We start from the raw sequence: 11,746 nt of genomic DNA, 5'->3' as shown, positions 1-11,746 counted from the left end.
CCACGTGATATAAATTTGCGCTTCTGTTAATATTCGGTAGTGCAAACGTGACCTCCAGACTTCGTTTTAGTTAGTGTGGCTGCTTAACCCAGTATCTGAGACTCAAAATACTGAAGCTTTTGTGTTGACCCAGTATTCAAAACATTTAGCTAAATGTAACCCAAAGACATTTATGAAGGAATCTCTAAACTTATCAAACAATTATGTTGCCATTTATTTCATAAAACATCAAGTAGTTTTCTTCTGACATATTTAATGCCTTATTTTGTTCTATTTTGTTGTACTCCATAACAAAAGATGAGTTTCAATAAATTTGTTTTTGATATAAAAAGGGTAAGCTTATTTGCTCCTTGAAAAAAGTTCTCTGTATTATTAAACTTTTCTAGCTAAATGACTGAGAAAAATATTCATCTGGTTAATGTAAATCTACGCTAAAAAATAAAACTACCACTCAAATATTGTTTTCAGAACATATTTCAAATAATCTCCTTGGATCTTAGGCATAAACACATATTTCAGCAATTTTTCAAATAGCATTTTGAAATGACGAGAAGAACTAAACATTTCTCTTTTTCCTCGCAAGAAAACCAAGTTAAGTTGTAAAATGGTCATGTATGAACTAATCTTACAGTTTGACAGGCTCTGCACCTGTCATGATTAATTTTGTTAAAGCAGTAGAGATAAACTGAGTCTTGTGAATGATACTCGTGTGAACTTGCATACCGCCACATGTACAATGACTAGAAGGCAAATGTAAACACAAGTTATACAAACCGGATGTTGATAAATAACTTTGGAGAATAGATAAAAAGTGTGGAAAGAATATAAAAATTATTAGTCATTAAACCATAGCTTTATATTATTTGGGAAATAAATTTAGAAATCAGGAAATTATTTCTTAACCCAGAGAACTGAATTCTAATAACTGCTGGGCTTAGCAGAACCTATTTTATACAATTTGTATTTGGAGCAGTGTTGGCATTTGTGCCTTAGGCTTGCCTTATTACACAATTATTGGTCCTGCTAAACAACAATGACAACAAAAAAATAGCTGGGCCTTGTGGTGGGTGCCTGTAGTCTCAACTACTTGGGAGGCTGAGGCAGGAGAATTGCTTAAGCCCAGGAGTTTGGAGTTGCTATGAGCTATGACACCATGCACTCTACCGAGGGTGACATAGTGAGACTCTGTCTCAAAAAAAAGCATAATTTGATTAACCGTATAGCTAAATCTGAAGAAGATGCCACACAATATTCAGAGTTGCCATAAAAGCAGAGATAATTAAAATTCTTCTCACATTTGTGGTAACTAGTAAATAATGCTTTATTGAGGTTCTTGTTGCCACAAAATCTGAGGTTTAAAAGGAATTTCAGAAACAGTCTAGCATAGCATTGTCTAAAGCAGTGGTTCTCAACCTTCCCAATGTCATGGCCCTTTAATACAGTTCCTGTGGGTTGCGACCCACAGGTTGAGAACTTCTGGTCTGAAGTTATTTTGTATAGAAAATTTGTGCTACAGGCTGTTAATGAGTACCATGTTGGGGATGAAACAAACAAACAAACAAAAAACTTGCTAAGGTCAAATAGCTTCAGAAATGTTGAATTAATAGACCAAAAGGATTTCTTTACTGCAGTGTGTGGTGATGTCTGTTACACGAACATGCTTGTCAATATCCCAGGGAGAGGAAAGGGTGGGATCTGCAGCACTTCCCAAAGTCGTTTGTTCACGGAGTTGAGCAAATGACTTATTTTGTGAAATATCTTGTAGGACTGGTACTTATCTAACTTTGGGAAATACTTACCTGTCTGTTACCTAATATTACAGGCCTAATATTACTTGGAAATTTTTTTGAGGATGCTTTTTCCCAGTCGTCCACATCCATATGCAAGCTTCTGCCTTTGGGTTTCCTGGACAAAAGCTCATTGCCTTAAAAGTTTGTTATTTGATGGGCAGTTCTAATCCTTAGGCAATTTCTTCATATATTAAACTCAAACCTTGTCTTCTGTAATTTCCACCTTTGGTCTTTATTGGATCCTATCAATCTATGGGAAATAACGCTCTCATCTGGTGTCTGTGGCAAGCTTTCAACTATCTGAACAATAAATCAGTGAGTGGGAGCACAGTAGTCCCTCTCACCCTCAGGGGTTATGTTCCAAAACCTCCAGTGGATGCCTGAAACCTTGGATAGTCCTGAACTTTATATATACTATGTTTGTTCGATCTGATAACCTAGTTGGCTACTAAGTGACTAGTGGGTGGGTAGTGTATACAGCATGGGTATGTAGGATAAAGGGATGATTCACGTCCTAAGTGTGACAGAATAAGATGGAGTGAGATTTCATCACGCTTCTCAGAATGGTGCATAATTTTAAATTTATGAATTGTTTGTTCCTGGAATTTTCCATTTAATACTTTCAGGCTGTGGTTGACTATAGGTAAATGAAATTGCAGACAGCAAAATAGCAGATAAGAGGGGACTGTGATACTGGCTTTGGAATCAGATTCAGTTCACATCCTAGCTTTTCACTTACTAGTTTTAAGCAAGTTGTTTCACCTCTGCTTGCCTCAGTTTCCACATCTGTGAAATCGAGATAATAGAATTTACAGCATAGGGTTTATAGTGAAGGTTGATTTTAGTTTGTATGAGTCTTTAGAAGGTTACCTGGCACATACATAGTGAGAACTTAATAAATGTAGCTTTTATCTGGTGCTCTTTCTATCCTCTTTACTTTTAATTGGTGTTAGATGGTGGTTCAGTTTTGCTGGAGTAGAGCCTTAAGTCTGGGTATTGCTGAAATGAGTCATACTATTCCCATCAAAGGCACGTATTGTACTGAATTCAGAATGATTCACAAGATTTCTCTGTTCACTGTGCATTCATTATTGAATTTCAGTGACTTTTGCGATAAGTTTTTGACACAGCTCTTTGAAACATCCTATTTCTGCCTGTCCAAGGGATGTTACCCAGAATGGTTTAGGCTGCTTCAGGGTCTCATTTTTATCCTTTGGACAACCTATGCTCTGTGCATCAATTGGTCTGACCCAGCTCTGTCTTCTGCTTTAAATGAATTCCTTAACTCCAACTTCTCTTAGCAACTTAGATTCCTCACATTCCTGCACTGGTCTTTCCTGCCGGCAACCCCCAGGGCTGCTGTTGCTCCTCAAAGTTTTGCTGATATTTCAAGCTTCTGCTACAGCCTGTCCCTACAGGGCGAATTGTCCCTTTGTAGGTTGGAGAAGTATCAGCATTCCTTGGTCATTTGTTGAGCAAATAAGTTATTGAACACCCACTGTGCTCTAGCCCTAGGGAGCATTTTCCTGCCCTCTCTTTTCATGTGAGTTAATCAATTGAAGACTACGAATGTACCCTTTCCACTCTCTATCTTCTTTGCTATTCTCTTAAGAAAAAATACTCAAGTAGACACAAGTTGACCAAGACAGCCCTGAGACTGACTACATTTTAAACAGGCTTCTTCCTGACTCTCCGCCCTCTGACCTCCCTTTTTGTTAGATCATTTACTTTAAGAGAGCTTGGGTTTGTAAATCCTTACCCTGTCCCTTTGAGATGTAAATATTTTTAAAAGCCTTTTAGCAGTCTTATAGCCTCAAGTCCCTAAGAACTGTTTCTTTGGCATGTAATTAATTGTGAGGGAAGATAGTGCCTCCCTCTCCCAGATCCTATAGGGTAGGAGCCTAACTTCCTTGGGTGCCTGGCTCCAAGTTATAAAACTACCTCTCATAATGAAGATAGCAGAAAGCTGACTTTTTCTTTGGGTAGGGCCAATTAGCAAGCTGAGACGGCCTACAACCCGCCACCCTTAACCCCTCCCTCCCTCTTAAAAACTCTCCAGCTGTTTGTCTTGGCACAGCTGAGTTGTTGTTAGCAATAGTGTCAGAATAAAATCATCCCTCATCTTAGCTTGCCCTGTGCAGTTTTTATTTAATAGCTTGTGAGTTCTGATGAATGGTCCGTTTTTCCAGTCCAGTCCTGGGAACTTTTTATCTTTAGGAATCAAATGCTTGCTGTGTCTCATCTTGCCTATGCTTTGTGCAGGGCTGCTTTCCCAGGCTTTGTTTGGTTGGCCACTTAGGATGTCTGCTTTGAGAAGCTGACAAGGTCAACAACTCAGCTGTAGACACGGTACCTGCTTCCGTACCGAGGCCACCTGGAGCAAAACTGATGAGGGGCTTCCAGTTTGAGTGCTTTTTTGGCCCAGGTCAAAATGTTTTATTTCAGTGAACTTCCTTGGAGCTCACCCCAGGCAGAGAGCCACAGGTAAAATGAGCCTGGAACAGGCCCCAAACATTCCCAAAGGAATAGCTACATGAGGAGCTTGGCTGTGAAGGGAAGAGTCCGTGTCACTGTGACCAGCTGCTCTTACCTGCATCAGTGAGAAGAAATGGTTCATTAGTATTCCGAACGAGTCCTGTAGCCAGCTCTCATTGATGACATCCAGCCTCTCCTGCTCGGCCTCTTCCTTCCGGGCTTCACAGATGTCCCACAGGCGGTCTCGCAGATCCTGGGCACAAGAGAAACATCTCTGTCATGCTTTAGAATCAGGGCTCACGTTACATCAGCGGAAGGAAACAAAGACTTTGCCTCACTTATCAACGTCTCTATGGAAGTTTTATACCTAATGAGCTCATGTGCTGTACTGATTCCTTCAGCCAGTATTTATTTTGCTTCTACTCTGTCAGGTTCTCTTTTTCAAAGATTCCCTTACCAAATCAGATGGCCTTATCCACCAGAAGTCCACTTTATCCACAGATGGCTACATTTTTATGTATCTCAATTCTTCCTCAAAAAAGCTGTTTGATTGAAAAATCTCAGTGAAGTTTTGGGATATGGTGTATTCTTTATAGAAGAAGCCAAGTACATAGGCTTGTTAATTAATATTACCAGTGGGACATAATATTCTTCAAAAAATGTCTGTGTTTAATTGGATGGTCCAAAAATAAGCTTTGTATTGAAGAGATAGCAGTAAAATAGTCTTTTAAAGATCCCAGCTCTGCCACTTACCAGACCCTGTGTAATAATAAGATAAATGTAAATATAATAATTTGTGACATAATATAATTTGTACATAATAATGAAATATAATACATTTATGTTTTATGAATGAAACATAAAACTTATACATTTATGCATAATAATGAAATATAATACATTTGTGATATATTTTGGATATAATAGAAAATTATACATTTAATATTTTATAAATATAATCAAAATAACAGGGGTTATCACATACTGAGTCCTTTCCATGTGTGTCTATAGTGAATTGTATTTCCAAACTTTGTGTTTGAATTCTTACCTTGGCATTTTGTTACCCTGTGGAGGCTGCACGTGAAATGAAAATATCACAAGCCATTATCAGAACAATACACCATTATTTTAGAGCTGATTTTACTATCTCCATGGTGTGTCCACAGAAGTTTGTTCAGGCATTCAGTAAGTACTAACTTTTGCTTATCAAATATTTACATCTTTTTTAAGATAGGAGAAGACACATTAATTCTGGTTGTTTGCTATGGAATCGCTGTGAAGCCTTTGCACGTAACATTAGACTGTGGCTCAGTTTTCTAATAAGCAAAATGAGAGCAATGCAATAGCAGATGCTCTCTGTTAACTTCCTAGGACTGGAATGAATAATCCAAGGACAAGGAATGTCCTTGGGACTAACACCATGTTTACTCAGGACTCACACAGAGGGATGGCTGGTCTTCATCTTTATTTTGCAAGAATTAGGGGATTCCTAAATATGTCTGAATAATCAACAGGTGCATTGTATTTAAGAAAGACCAGATTATTAATTGAGATGATCATACAGACAAAATTCCTTAAAAATATACATTTTTAGAAGAGTTGTAATAATTTTCCTTTGGGCCAAAAACCCACATTCAACTTATATGGTACTTACAAAAGACGTAGAAGATAAAACCACCCCCAAAGGTCAAATGTAAAAACTTACATGAGGCAGATACGAATTAAAAATAAAACAAAGTTCATAGTATTAATGCCAGATAAAAGTCAGATTCAAGACTAAAATGCACTTTGTGGCAAAGATAACTTAATGTGAAGCCAGGCAACGTGGGCACAGATCGATACTAGTACTTACCATGTTGACCTCTTTGCCATATTTCGTCCCCTAGAAAATGGGAATATTGCTAGTTCCCACCTCAGGGGGTTGCTGAGGGAATAAGGACAGTGGCAGCACACAGCACACGCCCAGCGTTTAGCTATTACTGCTGCTGCATTAGAATCAGTAAGTCAAAAATGGCAGCAGGGAAAATAGAAACGGAACAGTCCAGGAGTTTTTAGTGTACTTTCATCAGGTTTCGCGAGATCATCCAGGTATAAAAGTGTATAAAGAGAACAGACCTGTGGTTTGAATCAGAATGATCTATATAACACTTTAACAAATGAAGGTGACACACCCCCCAAACCTGAGTTTGGTCACAGGGTATGAAGAAGAGGCAGGCTTTTATCTTTTCAGACTCCACAAGCTCCTCCACTGCATATGCCTGCTAAGGATCTACTGATGAAAAAAACCTTTGTAATGAAATCCATTTGGCCAAAACTTATTAAACCTTCCAAGTAGAAACTGTATGTTATTTTCTAATATCTGTGGCTATTTTCTAATATACCAATTTCTACACAAAGGAAGTTTGCTTTTTTTCCTTGACTATTCTTGCCAGAGGCTTCTCTGTTTTATTATCTAGATTGAATTTTAAGTTTAATTTTTTTTTTTAAATTGGCCAAGTTGTCAATTTCTGGCAAATTTATTCTCACATATTCCGTTCTCCTTTTCTCAGGCTTATTTTCTAGTTTCTTTTTTGAAGTTATACTTATTTCTATTCTTTCACATCTAATAATAAGTTGCAAATAAAAAAGGAAGTACGTCTACCATACGTAGTTATGGTGGATAAATACATATCCACATATATGCATAAATAAACATATGTAAGTCTATGCTGAGGTGTTTCAGAGTTTTCTCACATAATTTGATTAATTTTTTGAAAAAAACTAAAGTGAAATCTCTATCGAAGTAACCTAATAATTTAAACATTTAAAAGTGAAACATAAAACTATAAAAGTATTAAAAATAGTGTGATAGTTGTATATAATTCTGGAGTAAAGTATTTTTAAATCGACCCCAAATAAGCTATAATAAAAATGCTATGTATTTATCTCTATAAACATTAAAAACTTTTTGCATATTAAAATTTATCTCAAATATCAAATTAGAAGAGTATTTGGAATATATGATTAATAGATGGTTTATTTTCTTAATATAGAGATTTTAGAAGTCTATAATAAAAAACACACTTCAATAGAAAACTGGGCAGAAATTATGAGAACTTATTTACGGGTTTCAGGAGGAATAAAATAAGTTACATTAAACTTAGGAAAAAGTGGTCAACTTTAGTTGTAATAATGGAAATGCAAATTACTAGACGACATTAATAATTTTACCCATTAAATTAGCAAAGACTAGCAAAATAATCTAATATTGATACATTTGTATCATTTGTAAGTTGGAGTGAAATTTACAAGATTTTAGTGTGCAAATTTCTCAAATTTTTCAAGTTTTTGCAATTTGTAAACTTATGTATTTCAAAAGCTTTAAACATAAGCATAATCTTAAATTCAGTTCCTGCTTTTTTGGAAATTTGTGCATGGATATAATTAAGGATGTTGTCAATATTTAGCTGGATGAAATTTTATTACATAATTATCTTAACTAACACCAAATAAAAAGTTGGTGTTTAATAATTCTTTTCATAAAATTATGATTAAAAATAAAAAATCTGTTAAATTATGATATAGTCCATTAGTTATATCTTTTAGTCATGAAAATGATGTTGTAGATGAATCTTTATTGAAAAAGAAAACCTCTTTTATTGTTGAAAAAAGAATGTTACAAAACAGTATGTATTTTGCTATTATATTTTTATAAAAATAATTGGAAAGATATTCAGACATGCACCAGCTAGTGACTATTGGTGGTAGGATTATAGATTTGTCATTTTAAATTTTGACTCTTTTTATTATCTAATTTATCTACAATAAACATGTGATGCATGTTTTTTCCAAATTAGAAAAAAAAATAAGCTATTTCAAATTTCCAAACCTTCTCGGTCTCTGCCAGCAGTCACCTGACTAATACGGGGAAGAACGCAGGAGGGCTGTTTGCTTTATGGATAGGTAGGAAAAAGGAAAAGGTAGAAAAGGACAGTTTTAGGATTTGTAATTACTAGTTACTGTTTGAGGAATGTCTAAGAACATGCAAAATATTTTAGTTTTCTAGAACATTTGAGTATCTTGTGGGGTAAACCCTTGCAAGCTCTGTCCCCAGCACCCAAGCCCCCATGATGCATTGTCTCCATACAAGAGTGTCCCAGCTGGTCTTCCTGCTGGTCTCCCTGCTGTTTTTTTTTTTTCAGACTCTTTTAAAGTGAGAAGCCAAGGCTCTTTGTCTCACTCAGACCAACACTGATATTCTCATAATAACTTCCAAGGCCTTAGATAACCTGGCCCCCTCCGATGTCGGTCTCGCCTATGTCATCACCAGCCACTCTTGCCCCACTCACCCAGCTCCAGCCACCATGCATCCTCCCCCTACAGTGCCTTTGTCCTTTTGGTGCCTGAAGACCCTTCCTTCAGGCATGTACTTGGCTCACTCAATCACTCTGTCCTGTCTCTGTTCAAATGTCACCACCTTATCCATGGAACTTCTCACAGTCACCATATAAAAAAGGGTACTTCATACATTCTTTTCCTCTTGCCCTGCTTTCTTCTTCTCTACGTAGCTCTTATTACCAGTGACAAACACACTTAATCTTCACTTGTCACTGCTTATTCTCTGTCTCTTGGCCACTAGCACTTAAACACTGTGTGGTCTCAGATGTTTTTTTCACTGCTAACCCTCCAGCCCCTTGAGGAGCTGTAAGTGCTGGGACCATGATTGATAGCTGCTCAGTCCGTATTAAGCAGATGAATAGACCATTGGAAAAGAGTTTGGCAATGTTTTTGTTGCACAAAAACATATTGAGGTCATAATCTGATCTGATTCTTAGTAGCCTATACTTAAGGTAGCAACAGGGGAGCCTTCCGAAGTGATAAGAAGGTCTGTCAATTTACGTAAAAAAGAGTCAAGCTTCTCTTATGTCAGAGGCCATGTTCTAAAATATCAGGGTAATATACTTCATTTATGAACTTATGAAAATCTGTGTGTCTACCAACTTACAGGCATTGTGCTTGCTGGAGGCACAGAGATGTGTAACATTTAATACTCCATATCTCTCCTTGAGAGATAATCAATAGAGGCATCCCTTTACCTTTTCCATGCAGTTCCCTCATTCCCTTTCTCCTTGCTATCAACCAGCTGTAGAACTGCACTGAAGACAGGCGCATGAATAACGCTGCCATGAAGATAGTTATGTGGCCTAGCAAAGAGGTTCGAAATCTACAAGACAGAAGCTAGTAATGCTCTTCTGGCTCCTCTTCCCAGAAGCATTGCATGGTTCATTCTGAACTCAAAGTGCAGACAAGCTACTGATCTTGAAAGTTAGCTGGTTAAGAGTTCAGACCTTCTCCTTTCTCATCCTCATATTTCAGGAAGGTAAGAAGGGAATGAATTGCTATTTTACAGAACAAGATATGAAAGTCTGGCAACCCTGTACCAGCAGGTCACAGATTTCCTTACATTCACTCTTTGGTGAAGTTCAGCCTTTGTTTCCTCATCATCCCACAGGTCGTCAGGAAGGGAGTTGAAATCAGCCTGCCACTGAGATACAAAATCTTGCTTATACTCTGGACGCCTTAGAAACTCCCGGAAACATGTCCTGCAGGCAACAAGAGAATGAGAAGGATCTTATATGTGAAGCCTGTAAACTATAAAATTCTGACTTTGGGAACTTTGCTTACCTAATCTCATATAAGTAAGCAAGCACAGTCTTCTGATATTCTCTCAGATGTCTGTGCACTGTTTTGATGGTGTTTATATAAGAATTTTCTATTAGTTCCCAGTAAGGTAGTAGAAATGAAGGAATTTCCTGTTAAACAGCAAAGTGCAGAAATTATTGTTTTAAAATGAAAATCTTCCAAATAATTGAGTCAAAAGAACAGCACCAAGCAAGAAGGTGAAGATACAACAGCGACTACTCAGCACGTTTCCCAGGAGACTGCTTGTCCTTCTCTGTCTCCTTCCCCAGCTAATTCCCATTCTAGATCATTCTTCGTGTCTCAGTCCAGACATCATTTATTTCAGAAATCCTCTCTTATCCAACAAGTGTGTAAGGTTACCCTCTGATATCCTGGGGTTCTCCTTTGGCACCCTATACTGCTCCCCACCTCACTGATGACACTAATTGTAACTGCTTATTTGTGGGTATTCACCTCTGGAAAGTCAGTACCATAAAGTAGTCTTGTTTACCACTATACAATTTTCCCCATAATTACCACAGTATCTAGGACATAGAATGTTCCCAAGAAATAGTTACTGAATGAATTAATTGAACCACAGATAACATATTTTACCTCTGTTGGAAAACTGTCCCGAATGGTGAGGGTGGTGATGAGTTACTTCTCTAATTTCACTTAAGAGATTTTAAGCCTTGCTGTGTGCACCATGAATATTAAAGTTTCTTTTATGCTATCTTTAATAATGCAAATATTGAAAGCAAGAATTAGCCCAAACAATAAAATTAAGAATCTATACTATGTTTAATATAACTTGCTGTACTATTTATTTACTCTAGGGATTACACATGGGGATCCTAGTTATCTGTGCGAATTTCCTCTCCAATCAAAAAGTACCAAAACCTAAAGATATATTATCCAATTTCTCCACAGACTTCATGAATGCCTGAAGAATGACATTTCAAGGCAACCTCCTCCAGAGATGTACAGCTCATGTTATTAGAACATTTTTCCTTGTGTTAAGCAGAAATCTGCCTTTCTGTAGTTTCCACTTAGTATCCCTAGCTTCTTCCCTTTGGGGAAGGACAGACTATTCTTACTGTCTTCTCTGTGACAGCCTGTCACATATTTGAAGACAGATATCCCTAGTGAGAAGAAAGCTGGGATTCAAGATATATGAGAATCAGTCTAAGTCATTCACCATTATTTAGCCAGTGAGTAAACCAACCAAGAATAATTCATTGAGTGGTCACTCTGCAGGCAGAAATTGTTCTAGTTCTGACGAACCAAACCCAAAGTAGAAGCCCCTCATGGCTTTGTGTATATTTTGAGTATTGACACTGTCAGCAAAACCAGTAAAGAACTAATTAGAAGCTCTGCTTTGACCTGAACTATATATTTTGGCAGAAGAGTACCGTGTCTTATCAGCCTCCTGAGAAAGGACGGGCTTCTAAACTCAGCACACATGGCCCCAGGGCCCCTGGGCCCAGCTTCAGATCCTGAGGATGAGGAGAAGAAAGGGGGCCACTGTTTGCAGGTCCCCTAAATATGAGGGAGGAAACTGAGGAGCCATCGGGCCAGAGGCAGGCTGCCTCCTTCCTGAAATCCACTCCTCTGGGGTCTGTTCTTGTGCTTCCAGCTGCTAGGAAGCAAAAACCTCTGCCCCGTGCCTCCTTGGTCCTCTGTGCATCTTCCTTTATTGCCTGCAAAGGGAAGTTCCTAGGCTCTCCTGATACCTGGCTGCTGCCTGACAAAGCCGGATATGGAAGCAATCTCTCTATTCTTTCTCCCTAAATGTCCCTACTGAGTTAAGGGAGACTTGG

The 11,746-nt window shown here is 37.8% G+C and overlaps 1 protein-coding gene across 1 annotated transcript in view; it reads right to left on the bottom strand.

Moving 5' to 3' along the window:
* The window catches only part of SPEF2 (sperm flagellar 2), a 159,827-nt gene that overhangs the window by 62,839 nt on the left and 85,242 nt on the right, over nucleotides 1–11,746 (bottom strand). The window contains exons 22-24 of the mRNA XM_012807051.1: nucleotides 9,930–10,057; nucleotides 9,709–9,847; nucleotides 4,381–4,518 (exon numbers count right to left, since the gene is read on the bottom strand). Coding sequence (XP_012662505.1) covers nucleotides 4,381–4,518; nucleotides 9,709–9,847; nucleotides 9,930–10,057 — 405 coding nt within the window. The remainder of the gene's footprint in view (nucleotides 1–4,380; nucleotides 4,519–9,708; nucleotides 9,848–9,929; nucleotides 10,058–11,746) is intronic.

This window comes from Otolemur garnettii, unplaced genomic scaffold, assembly GCF_000181295.1.
Source record: "Otolemur garnettii isolate 467f Iridium unplaced genomic scaffold, OtoGar3 scaffold00063, whole genome shotgun sequence".
Taxonomy (NCBI): Eukaryota; Metazoa; Chordata; class Mammalia; order Primates; family Galagidae; genus Otolemur; species Otolemur garnettii.
The sequence above is the reverse complement of the archived record's forward strand: the minus strand, read 5'-3'. Positions and strand labels throughout refer to the sequence as shown.